Genomic DNA, 20,236 nt, shown 5'->3' on the forward strand with positions numbered 1-20,236 from the left:
TCAATACAGATCTGCTGCTCTGTGGCCAGAGGGTTAGCTGGCAATGCCATTAGGGCCATGGGTTATTCATGTCTGACATCAGTGGGACATAACAGCAATGACCTATCTGTAAACAAAAATTCAGCTTGCCACTATAGTAGGTCAGTCACATCCAGCTAGACGGTCTGTTCCACGTGAGCCCCTGTGGCGTGTCAGTGTTATTTAGACTGGAATCATATCAAAACCATGACTGTGAGCAGGACACTGTTCCCATAACCCATTTCTAAACTGACTGCAGAGCTTGGAGATGAGCTGAGCTAAGACGAACCAAGGAGCAGTACAAAGGGGAAAAAACTATTATAGAATCATGTAACATTAACGATCACACAAAGACTACTAATGTAAATCTTATTTCTCTCTGATTTTTAGAATAATGTTAAAATTCGATTGGGAGGAGTCTGAAATTTGCAGTTTCACTTTGACTTAAATGTTTTTGCCATCTGCCATGCCTCATAATCAAACAGGGCTATAAGGCATACAAAGCAAATAAAAAAATAAATAAATGAATACCACAGCTGGAAAAAAAAATCATCTTCTGTTATGTGCATGAAGAAACCTTCCTCTCACCTCTCTGTGGGCTGCTTCAGTGTTTGGGCATTGCTCTGTGTTTCATTCTCTGAAATAGATGACAGGTGGCCTGTGTCTGCAGAAGCCTGAAATGCAGTTTAGTCCAAGTCATGCAACGTTATAGACACCTAGTGAGCTTTTATAATGCTGTTACTAAACAGTAGAAATCAATAAAAAAGGAGAAATAAAGCAAACTTGTGATAAAATGTGAAAAAAAACAAAACAATACACACCGCAGAACAGTCATCATTGAGAGATGAGGAAAGGACCTTTCCATCTTTGACCATGTCTACTTCATACATGTCTTCTTTCTTCGCTATGGAGGACACCTCCACCTGTGATAAGGTTCTGTTGATAAAGAGAAATGGTTGAGAAGGCTGATGGGAGAAACTAAATATATTTTTTTTTATCTTCTTGTGATAATATGACCAGACATAATGTTGATGTGACCTTGTCAAATAGTCCTCAGGCAAGATACTGAACTCCAAATTGCCCTTGATACATTAATCAGAGTGCACTTTGTTGTGGCTCTGAATGAATAAATGTGGTGAATGTGGCCTGTAAAAAGCGCTTCGAATCCTCTGTTAAAGTTAGAGTAGAAGAGTGCTATATAAGCACCATAATCTCTGGGTAGAAAATGGGTAGACAGATATACTCACCCCAGGGTGGTACACTCCATCTCTGGCAGCTCCCCCTGTGTGCTTTGAGATGGTCTGTTCGGTGGATGTTGCCCTGGCCCTGGGTCAGTGGGGCAGGAGAGCACACCGCCTGCCTCCACACTTTCACTCTTCTGCTCCAGAACCTCCTGGTCTGCAATCAGCTTCTGAATGTCAGTGCTGACGTCAAAGCTGTTTTCACAGCCCTGCACCGGTGTGTCAGTACTATGAAGAGACAGAGAGAAGAGTTCACACGAAGAGAAGATGAGGCGAGACAGAAAACACTTTCTAATGAGGCACCCTATTTAAAGTGTTAATACATTTTAAGTAATGATTTCATGAAGAAGCAACAAGAGCAGATATTTTGGAGCTAGAAACCTTGATGAAGTTAAAATACAGAATTTTTTACCAAAGGCTTGGTGAACATTTTCATCTAAAATGGTACTAACAGAACAATCCGCTGTAGAAGAACAAATGGTCTAGCTAAAAAAACACAATGCAAATGTTCCCGTAGAGAAGGAATAACTAAATTGATAGCAGGCATTTTTACAGGAAGGCAACTTTTAATAATTTTTCTCATGGTTAATTTCTTATCTAGGCAATAGTAAAAGATATATTAACAATGTGCCAATTTTCAGTCTAGCACATTAAAATGCAGGGACTCTTTAATACACTTAAAGACAGCAAAGAACAAATAAAAAAAAAATCTGTAGGGTACAAAATAAAATAAAACGCATTGTTAAATCAAGGAAAAATAAACTAAAGTATATCATTTTGCATTCACAGGAGTAAAATCGAAAAAACAAACGACATGTCTCATAAAACTCTGATGAGCTGCCCTCAGCAAAAACAAGCACAACTGATTTACCCAAATGAATTATGCTTCAAGTTTCCCTTTTTTAAACATCCACTATATTAACAGAAGCTAGTGAACAGCAGAAACAACAGCTATCAGAAAACTGCAGACAACACCAAATCACCAAATAATGTTAACAAAACCCTAAAACACACAAATTCGTCAGGTTATCTGTGACTAGACTTCTGCTTTGAGTGATACCAGCAGCCTCATAACCTTTTTATGGATGAATGATCGCTGCTGCAAAGCAAATACATCTGTCCACTGGCTCTAAAGCTACCTTGCATGAACTCACTCACTTGCAGAAGACTGTAGATCCATGGTTGTTGTCCCTGATGCTGAAGCAGATGAGACAAGAAAACATATTCTGCCAAAGCCGATTAACTTACAACATTATGCAGTTTACCTATGACAGTAAACAGTTTGCTGCTTTGGGTGGATGGAGAAAGTCAAAGACATAAAGAAAAGAGAGCACAGATGATGGGTGCTAAATGATAAAAAAGTAGCACCCAGAGCCAGAGAACTGACCCATCATGGGTACCCAGGCTCATACACACAAACAAGAATGCATACACACAAACACACCTCAGCATTCAGCTGTGCACAGACAGAAATTTGAGCTCCCAGACAGAAACACTTGGTCATATTCAGGGTCAGCAGTGCCAGTTCTGGCACAGCAGTGGGTGGAAGTAGGCCAGAGATGCTAAGAGCCGAAAGGCAACACAAACTAACAAAAATAGATACAAGGTCGCAAATGGGGGGTATTTAAAATCATGCCTAAACACATCAATTACACAATAAATATTTAACAAAAAAAAAAAAAAAAACATGACTCAATAAGGAAGATAATTCATTGGCCAATAAAAATCCTATTACACAAAAAAACCTTGAAACTTGAACCTGAAAATGAGAGTTTTATGAGAATTTTATGAGTTCCTTATCTATGTCATGGGTGCCCTGCAAGGACCTGTTCAGGTGGGAATTTTATTTTCCCCTCAGTTTGCTGCCTGTACTTTGGAGTTTTTCCCAGTAGATGAGAGGGTTTTTCCCCTGCGCCGTCAGGTCGGGCCTCTGGCAGCCTTTGAGATGGTCTGTTTGGGGGATGCTATCTTATGTGCTGAATGACAGTTTAGAATACCTGGCCTTCTTGGAGTCCCTGGGTGGGACGTTTGAGCGTGCCCCACCTAGGGACTCCATCGCCTTACCAGAAAACTTAAATAGTCATGTGGGCAATGACATTGAAACCTGGAGGGGTCATTATTGGGAGGAACGGCCTACCAGATCTAAACCCAAGCGGTATTCTGTTATTGAACTTCTGTACAAACCACAGTTTATCCACACCATGTTCAAACACAGGGATGTCGATACATTAAGATGGTTCCCATCTTTAAGAAGGGGGACCAGAGGGTGTGCTCCAACTAGGCCATGTTCTTTAGCTGGAAAAGGATGGAGTGTCCCCTCCAGGTCAGAGATGAGTTACTACCCCAAGTGGAAGAGTTTAAGTATCTCGGGCCCTTGTTCACAAATAAAGGGGAGAGGGGAGCAAGAGATCGAGAGATGAATTGGTGCTGCGGCTGAAGTGATCCGAATTCTGTACTGGTCCATCGTGGTGAAGAGAGAGCTAAGCGTAAAAGCAAAGTGCTCAATTTACCAGTCAGTCTACATCCCTACCCTCACCTATGGTCACGAGCTAGAGTAGTGACCGAAAGAACAAGATTGTGGATACAAGTGGTGGAAATTAGCTTTCTCAGAAAGGTGGCTGGCCTCTCCCTTAGAGATAGGGTGAGGAGTTCGGCCATCCAGGAGTGGTTTGGAGTAGAGCCACTACACCTCCACATCGAAGGGAGACAGTTGAGGAGGTTCAGGCATCTGACATCTCCTGGGTGCCTACTGGATGAGTTGTTCTCGGCATGTCCCACGGGAAGGAGGCCCAGGGGCAGACCCAGGACACACTGGAGAGAGCCCCTTTGTGCTCCCCCAGACAAGCTGGAGGTGGCCAAGGACAGTGAGCTCTGGGCTTCTCTCCTTAGGCCGCTTCCCCTGCAACTGGGCCTCGGATAAGCGGAAGAAAATGGATGAAAGACTGAAAAATATGACTGCAATGCGCTGACTTAAAGACATGATACTTTTTCTTAGAATCATTCAGTATATTTATAATATCATCTTATGTAATTGGAAAAAGTCAGAATGGACACCTGTTTTGAAATGAAACCCTTTGGAGATATAATTAGAGCGGGACTGCACCAAGGTCAAGACATGGCAAGACAGCACAGCAGGCAAATGCCAGGCATCTCTCCCAGCGACAGATACCAGTCTGGCATGTGCAGATGCAAAAAATAAATATGATCCCTTCTTGTTTATGCATGCAAAACAAAAATTAGGCATTTCTGAAACGAGGAGAAATGGAGGAGACAATGTGCTGCTACTCTTAAGTTAGGAAACAAATAAATGAGCTAAACACAGTTTCACTTCTTGTTACCGTATTGTAGATATTTAACCCGACTCCTATTTACCTACAGAAATGAAACTAATAAAAAGATAATGCTGTGTACCTTTGATTTCAATATATTTAAACTAGAAAGACAGTTGGAATGATTCAACATTTCTGCCTGAAGAACAGATGAGAGTGGGAAGCTGTTGATGAAAAATTATTGATATTTGTTTGCCCTATTAGAGCTAAACAAACACTCAGATGCAGCGAGAACACATAAAACTGTCTTGGAAGCTTTGACAATCTTCTCGAAGCTTGTTGGTGACAGATCTTGCAGCTCTGAATCAGTAGATGATTATATAAAATTATGAGATAACAAATAAACACAGGGTGGTTGATTCTTAGATAAGAACTCCACATTGAATCTACATTATATATACAATGTCGGTGTCAATTTTATTTATGTAGCACATTTCACTGCATGTGCTTATCATAAAAGATAAAAACATAAACAAAACTATATATCCCTACAATGTCTTAAGGCAATAAAAACAACACAGTTATTAGATGTAACCTGTGAGAATAAAAAGGTTTTGAGTCTGATTTTGAAAGCAGGCATATTTGTTACCGACCTCAGGTCAACAGGCAGCTTGTTTTGAAGACCTTGGCCACAGTAACTAAAACCCTCAGAACCCTTAGATCTAATTCTGGAAACAGTTAAAAGATCTATACCTGGTGATTTGAGAGGTCTAACTGGGTTATAGGCACCCAGCAAATCAGCAATTTAGTGGTGGGGCTAAACCACTGAGACCTTTATGAACTAACAGAACGATTTTTAAGGTAATTCTGTGTTGAACTGTGAGTCAATAAAGTGAGGCTTCTGCATTCTGAACAAGCTAAAAGGTGCCCTAGTGAAATTTGAATAATTTAGCAAACAGAGTAGAGTCTAATCTGATTGAAATGAATGCATGGACCAATATCTCAGACAAGTTCAGCTTATTCTGTCTTAAGGTAAATAAAACAAATCTTAATAAAACATATCGGCAGCTAGACAGGCATGACTTTTGTGCATCAACATGAGTTGTGGAAATGGACTGAGGTCTTTGCTACCAACTCCTCTACATCCAACCTGAAAATGACACGTACAAAAAATGTATATTTCATGCCTCGTACTGTAGCTGCCCAGCTACTGATGCCTGCTTTTTAAATTGACACAAGTTGGTAATGTAAGAACAATCTGATCATTTTGATATATGGCTGTGATCTTGATGTAATATTGAATTTTTCCTTTAGTCGTCATGAGCCTGATGTCATCTGATAACATCGTTGCTTCATCACAGGGTAAACAGCTACTAGCATTTATGCCTAAAATGGCAAGAACAAAATGTGCTTCAAACAGAACTTCCATTTACAAGCTTGCAGCAACAAACATTCACAACTGAAAAAGAAATATGTAGAGTCTCTCTGGGAGAAAATAAATTTGGTACTATTTTTACTGTCCATTAGACTGAAAGGTCAAATGGGTCAAGCTGGACAAGTAACAGAACACAAATATTGGTTGACAAAGTTACTGTAAGAAGGTGCTGCTCTGAAGCTCACAGGTTTCTTGCCTTAAAAAGACCTAAAGGGAAATCTATCTATCTATCTATCTATCTATCTATCTATCTATCTATCTATCTATCTATAAAATTTCAAATACATTAGTGCTAGGGGACAGTACCTTTTGAGGTGAGTCTGCAGCCGTACTGTCTGGTTAGCAGGACTGGTTGATGACACGGCATTCTCCACCCCAAACCTGGGGACGCTGCTGTGGTCTGAGTAACAGCTGCTGGGTCGGACCTAGCAAGGACATCAACAGTAAACACACAAACACACCACTAGAGACAGACTACAAACCATTGAAGGAATCTTCTGCATTTACTACACAAGATTCTGCAGTTTTAACTGCTTCCAAGTCAGCTGAAACGTCACAACAAAGGTTTTACTGTAATAGAGCGGCAATAAATCCTACTTTCAGTTTAATGCATAACATACAATAAATAATATATGATAAAAACGGATGAATAATGTTACTGCCTATGGCCCACAAAATGTATTAAAAATATCTGTAAAATTAAAGAACGTCTTCTGAAGAAACAGACAGACTATTCATAATGTGACACACACTGAATATCATGAGCTAAAAGGCTGGTAATAACTAACACTACCATGTAAAACTGCTATATTTGATGGAAAGAGCTATAACATTAATTCAAAATAGATGCATACATCTAGTTTTAAAAAAAAACTGGATTCACCTCAAAGTGTGAAAGAGCAGAGAGGACAGGAGGAGGAGGTGAGGTTGAGGCAATTGAGGAGCCCACGGCTGGGGCTGGAAGGAGAGCCTTTGCATGCCTGAGGAGATGGAGCAACAGGGCATTGCATACACTTTGCTCCTCCAGCATCCTGGGTCCTTCTGCAACACTGGAAAACAAAAAAGAGAAAAGGGAACAAGATCACAACGCAATACATACATACTGTATGATGCACTGTGAATTGTAAATGTCTTTCATTACATGTTGTAAACATATTGGAAATGGGCCCCATCTAGTGGTGGAAATTAGCATCAGTAAACTGAGATAAATTGAGTGCATAAGGGGGCTCTATGCACCCAGCATTGACATTGCCCAGTGACAAAAACAACATCAGTAAACAACTATGAAATTTCACTTTGGCTTTGGAAACATCTGCTTAAATTACATTTCAGATAATCCTGTACAGTGTGGAAACCCCACTTGAGAATAAAATAGAATGTCTTGACATGTTTACATTATGCTGCAATTGCATTTCAGTGTTATTGTTGACAGCTACATTTCAGTTTTTCTTCAGTGTAAACAACAGCAAAAAGTTCATCCCGTATGAAGTGAGTGTGAAAATTTGGCTATGTAATAATAGACGTAAGTCCACATGGCCTATATGGGAACAAGATCACAATGCAATACATACATTGCTTCGTCTCCCCAAGCTCCGCCTACTGCTTGCCGTTTTACTTTATGTATGCTTCCCGGATGTTTTTGCACTAATTTCCTATGATCGTCAAACTCTTTTGAATCTTCGACCATTGAACCATCAAACGCTGGATATACACTTTCTCATTCTGCCAGAAACCTCGGAGTGCTTATGGATATTTCTTTTAAATTAAAAAGAGTATCTACTGTGCTAAAAACCAGCTTTTATCAATTACGCCAAATTTCCAAAGCTAAGCCCTATTTACCACATAAAGAACTCAAAAAACGTATCCATGCCTTCATCACTTGTAGATTGGACTATTGCAACTCTCTTTACCTGGGCCTCCAACTCTCCCTCCTTCAGTACCTGCAATTAGTCCAAAATGCGGCAGCACGCCTCTTAACCGGCACTAGAAAGCATGAGCACATCACCCCTGTCCTTGCTAACCTACACTGGCTTCCCGTCAAATATCGAATTGATTTCAAAATCCTTCTGCTCACTTTTAAAATTCTAAATAACCTGGCCCCTAGCTACTTAACTGATCTCCTTGAGCTGTACAAATGGTAAATAGCCTGTATTGGTATAGCGCTTTACTAGTCCCTAAGGACCCCAAAGCGCTTTACACATTCAGTCATCCACCCATTCACACAGACATTCACACACTGGTGATGGCAAGCTACACCCAAAGAGAGCACTAAGATCCAGCCAACTGCTCCTAATGCAACCAAGGTCTCATTTAAAAACCAGAGGGGACCGTGCATTTGCCATCGCTGCCCCTAGGCTCTGGAATAATCTCCCAGTCGAAACCCATACTTCGGAATCAATTCAATAGTTCAAATCCCGTTTAAAAACACACTTGTTTAACTTAGCTTTTAAAACAAATTAGTTTGGCTTTCATTCGGCAAATGCAATTTTAAGTATAATTGTACTATTTGTTCTTTGTTCTGCCCACACTGCGGTTTTATTGTGAAGCACTTTGATGTACACTAGTCTTTTAAATGTGCTATATAAATAAACTTTGACTTGAGTCGATGGCTGATAGGTCAGCATGGAAGAAGTATGTCAGACACATTACATAACTGACACCTCCAAGGAAAGGAACAGGTTTAAATGACATATATAAAAGTTAAAGTGGCAGGCGCTCATAATAATGCATGTCAGTCAAAACCAAGAAACAATCAAAAACCAGAAGCTACTTTTTTTAACAAAGTAATCACTTTTGAACATCTTTTTGCAGTCTTTCATCCCCTAATGTTTTTCATTCAATCCACTCCTCTCAGATCTCAGGTCAGAAGCAAAACAGCACCGAACATTTTGCAGCTCTCCAAGACTACCAACCATTTCAAACCCGCCTCCATATTTTTTTTCCAAACCACTGCTGCCAACTCCACACACCCTAACCAACTCTTTGTACTCAGCCTATAATCACCAGATATTTTCCCCACAAATCCAGAACTTTATGACTAACACCACATTCCACTGACATGACGTTAATTGTTACAGCAGAAAAAAGGCAAAACTGTGAGTTTAAAGGATGGAGGAACTGTTTAAAAGATGCTGACCAATTATAATTGCGATGAAAACTCAAGCAAGAAAAGTCTAACTTTACACTTTTGCTCCCTAGAGTTTGTGCTTGTTTACAGTGATGGCTGACTTCTGTAAACAGGAAGGGAGAAACAACCGGCAAAATCCTGATGACCCCTGTCTGTATCTTTATGTGACATATTCTGCATTATTAACCCCAGTTCACACCCATTTCCTTAAAGGGACCAACCCAGCTCCATGCAAAAGACACATAAAGCCACTGAGGCATCTGAACTGCTGCTGACATGTTGTAGGTTGCCATCATGACAAAAAGCCAGTGTTTTGTGAAAATGAAGAGAAACTAGAACCACAAACCTCTTCAAAACGAAATGTTAAAACCAAAACTTTTAGGCATGGCAGAACATACAATTTTGAGTCACTAAACTCTCTGCTTAAGTGTTTATGTCACGCTGTAGCTTTGGTGAGGATTTGAATGTGGCATTAATAACTGCAACTTACTGAAACATACAAGGTCCAAAGATGGTTGCCAGATTTTCCACAGGCATGTGGTTTGACTGGCTGTGAGTGGCCACTCTGGATAGAAAGCAGATGAGGTAAGACAAAATATTGAAGTTGTCATCAGGGATTTGGGATAGTTTTTCTCTCAGACTTTGGTTCATCTCCTCCTCATCTGTGTATCCTAAAAATAAGAAAAACACAAAATACAATAACATGTACATTTCAGACTTAAAGAGTTTATATCTTATAAACATATATAAATTTGCATGAGAATTCATACTGAATAGTTTTTTAACATCACTTGTGTCTCTAGTTCTTTGGCATAGGCACTGTTAACAGGGGTGTCATTTTACCGAGTAAATAATTAATTTCTTACTCAGAGTACAATAGCCACCAACAGCTTGAAGTGCTGATACAAAGCAGAATGAATCTACATAAATATAAGATAGATTAAGATAGTTTTACCTAGCAGTTTATAGATAAAGTTTCCAAAGTGCATTTGCATATACATGTTTTGGTACTTAATGGTGAGGTTTTTGCACTGTTTTCTCTGGATTTAAAAGCATCATAGCTGCTCATGTTTTTTCACATGTTCCCAGGCTGACTTTTAAGATCAGGCCACTGATCTGGTACAGGTACATTAGTTCCATCGCTAGTTACTCTGCTGTATATTTGGATTTGTTATCATGCTTCAGTATAATGTAGGTCACGGTACAAAATCTAAAGAAAAAAAAACTTCTAGAACATGCTTTCCTTGTATGTCATACTCCAATTTTGTGTGAAATTTAAACTTTTTTTGTAGAATATTTTAAAAGGATATTTCAGTGAGGCTTGATAGCAGCAGGTAGCTTCTCAGCCACGCCAAATTTCCTTTCCAGCTTTTTAAAGAAAGCTTGATGTGTTAAAATGGGATCAAGATGCGCATTAACATATTGACTGAGCTCAGCCTTGCTTGCATCAGGACTAACAATAATACTACCAATTTCAATGCAACCATATTTTACCTTAGAGTTAATAAAATGTGATACCACCTAATTGGCATTACCTGTTATGAACAGAACCAGCTGTTTGCGCTGAGGCTCAGGAATGAGAGGAACAGGGAGCTCCCGAAGGAAGAGTTTTAGTAGAGATGCTACAGTAGGGACATCTGCCTCATGGTCCAGGTCAACCCTCTCACCACTGTCCCACCGCTGCCTCAGCTGCCTGGTTCGCACCACTGACCCACACAGACGGAACAGACCTCTATGCTGTATTCCTGCAATGAGGAAAGAGAGTTAGTTAAGTGCACATTCAGGTGATGTTGCAAGAAAAAGCAAGGAAGAAATGAGGAATAAGGTGAGACTGAAAAGGGGGTGTGTGTGTGTGTGTGGGGGGGGGGTAGAGCAATTACCATTCCTATCCAAGTAATCCACCATGTCTCTTAACACAAGGGGTATTCCACAGACCATCTGCCCTTCCTCTCTCAGTGTTTCCAAAGCAACACCAAACACACACCTGGGTGCCTCTTCAGGCTCCGTAACCAGGGTGGGAATGAAGGGCTCTGGACTGATCTTGGCGCTGGGCCTCACAATTCTCACTGAAGACACGTCGCTCTGCATGACAAGAGGAGGCACAATGCAGCTGACTCAGTCAAAGTTTTTTATTATAGTCAATAACCACAGTTGGGGGTTTTCTCTCTGTATTTTCTTTTCTCTTTTGACCCTTTAAAACCTGAACCATGAAATAACTACCCGAATCTTTAATTTTTTGATATTGGTGTGTTTGTTGACCCTTTAGACAAAATATATAAAAATATATCAAATTTTAATCTGCATTTATATATATATAGATATATGAGTTTTAATTTGTATCACATTTTATCACATTTGCTACATAAGCCATATTTTTGCAATTTAGTCATTAAAAATGTGTCATGCAATTTATATCATTTTTTGAAGATTAAAAAAAAGTCGCGCTAATGATGTAGAAGTCTCAAAAACTCACAAAAACATATGTATCAAATCCGACACGCTGGGCTTTAAAGGGTTAAGAGTAGCCAGGTCCTGCGGACATCCTGAAAACTTCCCCATCTCTGCTTCATTACCTGTGAGTTGTTTGACTAGGTTGCGAAAACGCTAGCTGTTTAGCATTAAAACTGCACACTCTCTCGGGAGAAAATGCCATTTTTCCTGGATATAACGAGACCTCCAGGAATAAACGTTAACTTAGATATATCGGTTAACATTAACTAAATGTTTCCAGGTTATAAGAAGTTTTGTGTGGAGGTACATATATTGAACTTCGAGTGTTTCTCGGACTAACAACGAACATGTCGAGAATACCGAAAAGTGGAATAAGACCTCAGGCGAAACTTACACAGAGCGATAATGAAGCACTGGCTCCCATTTTCAGCTCAGCGAACCGGGGCAGTTCTCCTTTTTTGAAATGTAGACAGGTTTTTCCCTCCTCGACATGATGATCCGCTCTCTGAAACTATCTGAAAGCCCGACGTACGAAGACTAATTACTGCCATGGCCCTCACATCCCAGTGTGCGAGGTGTACAACGGATGGGGAATGCTGTTGTTAAAATTGAGTAGTTAGCGTACTTCTTCTCACCGTTACGTTAGCTCCCCCCTGGAAAATATTGTTTAGGTTGCTAGTCACGTGACACAAGTGTAACCATGGTGACGTGTGGTAAGGAGAAGTCGAGCCCTTCAGGACCAGGATGCTGTAGCTTACTTTACTGTAGGTTAGATGCTCGGTGTCGGAATTGTATCCCAAATTGCCACCAGATCATTTTATTTGTAGAGGAGCTTAAGTGGAAAAATATATATCAAGATGTTTTATTATGTTATTATTTATTTTTACCTTAAGTGTTCCAGGCAAATGCAGAAAAACATGACCAAGGACATGTTTACTTTGTACTAGGGATTAAAGTTATTTCGACAAAAATGTAAAGACTCAATACCATTAATCTGAATTTTTTTATTGACACTTTTAAATTAAAAATTCTGTTTAAATGAACAGAAATAAAGACATAAACAAACAACATAAATAGTATAATAATGGAATAAAAAAATAATAATAATAGTGGCCAAATCTTACAGTCTCATCCATATAAACAGGACCTAACCCATGCTCTATGAGTACCCTCTACAAATATAAAAGGCAAATTAAGCAAACCCTAGTCCCAACTTACTGTTAAGAAACATCAAGACATCAAGGGCATTTGTAGTGATCTATTCACCAACATTCAAGTGACCAAAAAAAGCCTATTGCAATGTATTCATTACAATTATGATGACATCAAATTAAGCAAAAACATTTTTACAGCTCTATGGCTGATTTGTGCATATAAATGGCACACGCACAAAGGACAAACCTGCTGTATTACAAAAAAACAAGGTCAAATAATACAAACACACAACCTGTGTTCATGTACAAACATGCCTGTGTGAACACTGACAGACAGAATGTACACATAAACATAGACAGACAAAACATGAAAATGAAAAGGACCAGCCTGGTCAGACGAATATGCCAGCAGAGTTCATAATAATCACACCAGAAAGAGAATCAACATGCTGCTATTGTTGGAAAAACAATGGGATCTCCTTCTTGTGCTTACATATTTTTGAATCAGAATGACTTCGTCTACTTCTGTCTGATTCAGAAAAAAAGAGGTATGTGTATAAATTAAGTGAATGCACTTTAAAAATCATGTAAAACAAAGGCTTTATCATTGTTCCAACAGGCATTATGTGTTGACAGGTATTGACTATTACGGATGCTTTGGTAAGATATAACAGTATTATAGTTAAGTAATCATGAAAAAAAAAAGTTATATATGTTTGTCATCACGCTAAAATAACACAGAACAAATTTACAAAGATTTGTTTTACCAGCGTTATGAATGGCACCTTGTCTTTATTTTTCAGACTAACAATAAAGTGAGTATCAGTGTTTCAAATTTGAACAATGTTGTTCAGTTTACCTCGTAAAATGAGGCAGTAATAAAAGTCGACACAGGCATCAGAATCAAATCTTCAAAAGAGATCTGCAGTGTGTGATTTAACCTGAGAAACTGGGCCAAGCACAGAGAAATGGCCTCTATTTAATAATTTTGGTGTATTAATATCTGGCACCAGAAATAAGTGGGTGACCCCTGTACAGTCAAAACAAAAATATTCTTCTAGGAGTTCAAAGAAAGTTGCTGAATAATATCTGAAATCTTGTGAAAGGTGTTCAGACTCAGGCTACTGAAGCAACTTTGTCACAGCTGCTGCTATAAAGGACCTCCGGTTTGTCATTCTCGGGGTGCTTCCCGTTACAGCAGGGAAGGGTGAGCAGAGTGAGAAGGAATGCTCCCAGCAACACAAAGCTCCCACTAAAGTAGAACGCCAGGTCATATGACTGTGTCCAGTCAAAGAACCACCCTAGAAAGTGATGAGAAAAACAGAAACTGTGAGCAGAGAGGGATTCCTTGCAGACACAGCAGTGAGTCATTTCCTGAAGTTAACAGGCCTTTTGCAATTCCCTGTAAGATTTTGATTTTTGAAACGTCTCTAAAAGCTACATCAGGTTTTTATATTAGCACAAAATAGAATAATTACAACTTACCTACAACAGGGGGCCCAAGTATGATCCCAAATCCTCCAAAGAACATGACGATGCCGTGGGCTTGTGTCAGCTTTTCCAAGCCAACAATCCTAGTGGTAATGTAGGAGGTGAGAGACCAGTTTCCATTGGCGAAACCCACAATGGCAGACAGGATCTGCAGTCCTACATAACTGTTAGTGAGAGGAATAATGAGCAGTGCCACACCTCCTGCAAACATGGTGAAGGCATAGAGATAGATGCTGTTGATCCACCTGATGTCCACCAGGATACCTAGCCCTAGTTTACCTACGCAAGCTGCAATGGCCCCTATTGATACCAAAGGAATTAGACTAACTTCTTCAATGAGTCCTTGACTCTGTGCCACATCCTCAATGAAGAGCGCAGGTGGGAATGCACCTAAACTAAACATGAAGACACCGATACAGAAAGCCACCATCACTTGGTCCTGCAGGATCTCAGACATGGAGTGGATGTACTTGGAGTAAGCCTGCCGTTTCTCTTTGATGACCTTTATGATATCAAACCCAGAAAAGAAGCTGCCTTTTTTCTTCATAGTCTGAATGGCCAAGTCCTTGGCATCAATGGTAATGAGCAATTCCTTCACACCCAGTGTTTTCTCTGGAGTAGCTGTAGTAGAACCTGCAGTCATCTTCAGGTCTCCCAATTGGGGCTTTTCAAAAATCTGCTCTTCTGTGTTGCGCTCGAGGGCGGCCTTCTGTTTGAGGTAGTACCCAGGCATATTGAGGGGCCTCATGAAGCCAGCACAAGCCATGAGGTTTAGTGCTAAAGCTCCAATGATAAGGAGGCAACCATGCAAGCCATACAACATGATGAGCTCATTCTGAGCAGTGGCGTAGATGAATGCTCCAACGCTTGTGCCTGGGTGAGAAAAGGAGAAATGGAATGAGTAATACAATAACACATCAATCGATACAACTTAAAGCCATTGCGCCTTATCATCCACTAACTTTAAAGTGTAACTGACAACCAGAACGACGGCTCTGTGTTGAGATGGCTCTGTAGTTCTAAATCATTGCTAGACTCACTTTAAAAATAAGACTTGGATGTTACTAATAATCTTTAAAATGTAACTATGTCAAGTAGTTTCACAACATTTTGTTCAACTATTTACCAGTTTCGACTGCCAAACCACATCTGGTTGCTGGTCATCAGTCCTCTTCCCTACCCCACAGACCACTCTGACTTTGCTACTCTACTGATGTTTACCTCAGCTTCCTAAGGTTCCCAGCAGCGCAAACATGAAAGAAGTGAGCTTGGAGACCTGGTTTGCACCCATAGCCCTCAGGTCAGAGGAAGGCAGCAGTACCTGTGGTGACAATGCCAAGGGCGAGGCCGCGTCTCTTGTCAAAATACTGACAGGTGATTGTCAAGGTGGCTGCATAGACCAGACCACAACCCAGGCCTATGGTAAGAGAAAGAAGAAAACGCAAATGTCACGTAAAACATGAAAAATAAACAAGAATGGGGATGCAATGGCACATGAATACGACTGCTTAATGAGTAGAGAACAACTACATTTTAATCACAATTTTTAAAGTATGTTTTGTAGATTTTAGTTAAACAATATTGCTGTAAACTTGAACTCACTGCTTTATACAAGCAGCATGAAGCCTTAAGTTCAGAGGACACTGTGCATCAGATATCCTCAGCAAAACAAAGGATACAGTGAGCAGTAAACCGCTTTTACAGCTACAGTCAGCATTCTAAGGACCACTCTAAAAATAAATGACTGCTTTCAAAGATGCATGGCCTCTGACCTCTAGCGCTGACTCGCTAAAGGAACTATTTAATCCTGCGATGGATACCCAGGATTAAGTATAGCGGGGCTGTCACTTGAGGTGCAATAACAGGTGGTGTTGGGCACAAGTGCATACTGATGAGGCCACAAAGGCAGTAAAAGGTCATACAGGAATGTGGCTAACCTATAATGTTGTTTTTCTGTCAACAAGCAATATCAAACAACTCTTACGTCACACTACTGTATGTCTTGTCCACTAATTCTCAGTGCCAGTGATAATCATTAATACCCAACTGATCATCAGCATTTAATGGTGCGAAACAGTTCAACAAGGCCATGTGCCCCTGTTTGCTCCAAATGATTATATAATGTGTTACAGGATTTTCATATGTTAGAAGAAAACAAGCTTAGTCTACATCAATGATCGAAGAAACATAAAAAACGTTTTGCGCACTGACAAGACTGAACTCCATAGCCGACTGTCTTAACGACGGTCAGGTGAATAAATCTCAGGTGTTCTTGAAGCACTGCCAAGTATAGCATAAAACACAAAAGAGGATGTCATTCAGTGTGATTATAAAGTGTTTCCTTACCGACCACAATCCCATAGGAAAACATAAGGAATTCAACATTTGGAGCAAAGGCACTGAGCATCAGGCCGCCAGCCACCATTACACCACTGAAGATGGTCACAGGGCGAGCGCCAAAGTTGTCCACGCAGGCGCTGCAGATAGGACCTGAAGGAGCAATGGCAGAAAGAGACACAGAGGCAGAAAAAAAGTGATGGTCAGAAATCTCATCTCACTCACAAAGCATGACACTGACACATCACATTAGGTTTAAACTGGCAACCTGCCTGAAGGATTCTCACATCTCTCACAAAGTTCATCACTTAGTTTAGTTCCAGTTTTATTTAATCCCAACCTTATTGCAATTTTACCTGGCTAATATTTAACATGTATTTTTAATCACCTTTTACAAATAGAGCAACAAACTGTTTATACTATACTGAGAGCAATTCTGAAATTTAGTACACAGTGATTTTTTTTCACTCTGCCATACCCATTCAGACTGCTTTACTTATGTACAATTTGCTGATTGCTTCTCTAAGCAGGAGGAAGACTTGGCCATTGTACAGCAGAAACTGCAGTGCTGAAACAGGCTGACGGCTGGGACATGTGTCCAGAGATTGGCCACCCTTTGGGGTAGATCCAGGCATGATTTTTACCTCATTCCTTAGAAAAAGACAGCAAGAAGCAAGGCTGGAAGATAAGCTTTGGTTTATACAACAATGTCAACCAAGGCCTATATCACTAATTCTTTTGCTTAACTGCTGTGGAGCATACTTTGTACTCTATATATGATATCTTTCAGAAATGACTGAAAGGCTAAGGAGGATGAATATATTTTGTATTCATATTTTACATTCATACTCCAGTGGCCATGGTCGTTTACTTTCAGGCACCTTTGCTTCTCTCTTTTTATATGTGGGTTCAATAAAGCTTATATATATATATAGTATCTGTATTTTCGCCTCAACTTATCTTTGTTTTCCTTTGTCTTTGGTCAGATTAAGAAGCAAGTGATCCCATTCCATTACATCACATCAAATCTGCTCCAAGTAAAAGTAAAATGTTACTTTTTTAGTTTCCTGTTTTATTGTGAAAGTCTGTGTCTTATGCCAGTGTATTCAGTTTGCGTTTCCCCTCTCGTCTTGTCAATCACGATCAGCTGTGCCTCCCTCCTGTGTGTAGTTTCCTCGTTCCCTTCTGTGTATTTATAGTGTGTGTTCACTCATGTCCGTTGCTAGTCGTTGCTGTGTTTCTTCCCTGCTTTTCTCCAGAGTCGTCAGTTCAGGTTCGTTTTGTTAGCCATTCCCAGTTTAGGTCACCTTTAGGTTTTATTTTGTTCACCGTGTTTCTGTTTGTGCCTCCACTGTATGTTAATAGAGCTCGCCACATCTAAGCCAATGCCAGCGTCTGGGTCCTCCCTCACACTCACCACACGTCTGCCCCCCGCAGCCGTGACAACTGGCTTAATCCTTCATATAAATACGTTTTTATATTAAAAACTGGCACATCCAATATACCCCATTCTTACTTTAGTTCAATTGCCCCCTTACATAATTCAGCCTTCAGACTTTGAGCAGGTGTTATGTCTCATTTGTTATCAGGGACATCTTATGGTACATAACTGGGAAGGAAATTGTAGGAAGACAGGTATAAAGGTGAGGATTTAGTGCTTTACATTTACCACAAATCACATATGATATCTTAACCTCTCTAACTCAGAGAGGTTAAGATACTGTTAACAGCAAGTAAAAATATCCAAATGTTATGGTAACATCAATTTACTGCTTACCAATAAATCATCAGATAATGAAAATCAACCTCGGACTGAGAAATCTCTGCTAATGAGTTTACTTCTTCTACCCCAATATGAAGTATATTAAAGTATACTGAAGTATAGTATGCCATTACAATGTGTGTTACTCACTGGCTATTAGTCCCACTCCAGAAACAAGGGAGCCCACCCAGGCAGTCAAGCCCTTGCCTTGCTGGTATGTATGGAGCCACTCAGGGTAGAGTACACCCACAGACTGGGGTGATCCATAAGCAAGGAACTGGGCCATGAAGGAAGCCGCAACAATCACCCATCCCCAGCCTCCATCGAGCACTTTTGAAGCCATGATGCTGATGTTATTGCTGCGCTCTGGGATCTGTTATGGCTTCTGGAGGTGGTGTTCCTGGTAAGAACATAGAAACAAACAATACAATTAAATTTTTACAGCAAAATTGAAACAAAAAAAAAAAGAGTGCTCATCCCTGGATGATATTTTTAGACCTGACCTACAAAAACCACTTACTTCAAGCCTTAATCTGGGGAAGGCTGTTGCGGCACCTGGCCTGGCCAAACAGGGAGGCCACCTGTGTCAGGTCTTAAACACAGACTGACTGCAACTTACTCAGAGTCAACTGGCCCTTTTGAGCCTTTCTCTTTAACCACACCTCGAAGGAGGAGAAAGAAAGAAAGAAAAAAGCATTTCACCTTCAACCTTCCCTTCAACTCAGCTCAGATGGCTATAGAAGAGGTTTCTCTTCTGTTCTTACCCAAGATTTTAAGACCGCTGATCATAACTACCGCACTTTATTTTTGCGTCACTAAGGGGAAAGTTAGTGCGAAGCTTCAGATATGTCAGATCTGTATGTTTACAAAGCATGTATTTACATGTTTACAGTAAATACAATTCAGCCAAAGAAGGCATCTTTAATATAAATGTAAAGCAAATAGGAACCAAAAAAGCTGCTTACAGTTTATGGATATAGCCATACGCTAACACTGCCATTGACCAACACTTGTGAAAATAAAAAAGTGACGACGTTTTGTAGCCATATATCTTTGATTCACTGCAAAAAGACACGCGTTTTTTAATGTTGTTAAAAAACAATACATGCGGCACTCACCTCAGCATATACAAATACAGCTGCAGGCGCCTGCCTAACTGCGCGCTCTGCGGGAACTTTCCATGTTAGGATGTTTTCCTTGTTAAAAAAAAAAATAAAACACCTCGTATCGCTACAAAGCAAATAAAAATGAAGGCATCGCACACTCTTTCTGTTTTTTGAGCTGGACTATAGGGGTTCCTTCACCAGAAAACGCACTGCATCAACAGTGTTTCATTGTGCATCCTGCTTTGCAGCCGGCGACCAAACCGGTTCAAAGCTGTTCTTGCTGGTCCAGCGGCAGCTTGAACGCATCTACAACAGAAAAAGCGCTGCTTTCGCTTGCGCGCCTGGAGCGCAGAAGACAGACAGAACGGCTCTTAGCGATGCGGCGGATGTGGTTTGTGGTTCAGACGTGTATGTTTTTCTCCTGCTTCGTGTAAAACAAGCAAGTATTCAAAATGCACATGCACAAAGCTGTTTACCTGGAAGCTCTCCGGGTCATAGGGGACAAATGAAGGATCTGTTTTTGTAAAGCTGGTCTTTGAAGCAATGAGAAAGCGTAATAATGACGATAACTAACGGTAGCTATAAAATAACAATATAAACACGTAGAAAGAAATATACTGCTTTCATCTGAGTCTGACTGATCAAGCTGAAAGTTTGGGGTTCTTGTACTAACAAATCGGTCTGAGAGTATGGTTTCTTTCCCTCTGGTGTCATCATTAATATTTCCATCAGTCCAGTCCGAACCGGTTGCATCAGCAGGACGCGAGTGGAGTCATCTTCCCGGTGAGCGCAGGTTAAAGCAATGCATGTACAAAACTTGAGCCAAATCATAATCTGTCACCACA

General features: G+C 40.2%; 2 protein-coding genes across 5 annotated transcripts in view; both read right to left on the bottom strand.

Annotated features, from left to right (window-relative positions):
- Positions 1–12,219, bottom strand: part of LOC146560925 (protein FAM13A-like) — an 18,841-nt gene extending 6,622 nt beyond the window's left edge. For 2 of the 3 annotated variants that reach the window (XM_085296519.1, XM_085296518.1), the window contains exons 1-10: positions 11,936–12,219; positions 10,971–11,172; positions 10,626–10,835; positions 9,581–9,761; positions 6,847–7,012; positions 6,270–6,388; positions 2,418–2,456; positions 1,266–1,487; positions 840–954; positions 607–692 (exon numbers count right to left, since the gene is read on the bottom strand). In XM_085296519.1, coding sequence (XP_085152645.1) covers positions 607–692; positions 840–954; positions 1,266–1,487; positions 2,418–2,456; positions 6,270–6,388; positions 6,847–7,012; positions 9,581–9,761; positions 10,626–10,835; positions 10,971–11,172; positions 11,936–11,965 — 1,370 coding nt within the window. In that variant the 5' untranslated portion in view covers positions 11,966–12,219. The remainder of the gene's footprint in view (positions 1–606; positions 693–839; positions 955–1,265; positions 1,488–2,417; positions 2,457–6,269; positions 6,389–6,846; positions 7,013–9,580; positions 9,762–10,625; positions 10,836–10,970; positions 11,173–11,935) is intronic. The other variant, XM_085296521.1, reaches the window with a different exon arrangement.
- Positions 12,220–12,530: 311 nt separating this feature from the next.
- LOC146560926 (monocarboxylate transporter 9-like) lies at positions 12,531–19,665 on the bottom strand. Of its 2 annotated transcripts, none has more exons than XM_085296524.1 (6): positions 19,404–19,665; positions 18,436–18,685; positions 16,533–16,676; positions 15,508–15,603; positions 14,181–15,059; positions 12,531–13,996 (listed from the first exon to the last, which is right to left on the bottom strand). In XM_085296524.1, the coding sequence occupies exons 2-6, from the start codon at positions 18,626–18,628 to the stop codon at positions 13,812–13,814; spliced, it is 1,497 nt and encodes a 498-aa protein (XP_085152650.1). In that variant the 5' UTR covers positions 18,629–18,685; positions 19,404–19,665; the 3' UTR covers positions 12,531–13,811. The 2 variants fall into 2 exon arrangements, with proteins under 2 accessions (XP_085152650.1, XP_085152649.1); XM_085296523.1 differs by lacking the exon at positions 19,404–19,665 and adding an exon at positions 18,806–19,391.
- Between the last annotated feature and the right edge of the window lie 571 nt (positions 19,666–20,236).

This window comes from Mchenga conophoros, linkage group LG13 (genome assembly GCF_057382185.1).
Source record: "Mchenga conophoros isolate Kocher_MC1m ecotype Shallow Benthic linkage group LG13, M_conophoros_male_GT1.1, whole genome shotgun sequence".
Classification (NCBI taxonomy): Eukaryota; Metazoa; Chordata; class Actinopteri; order Cichliformes; family Cichlidae; genus Mchenga; species Mchenga conophoros.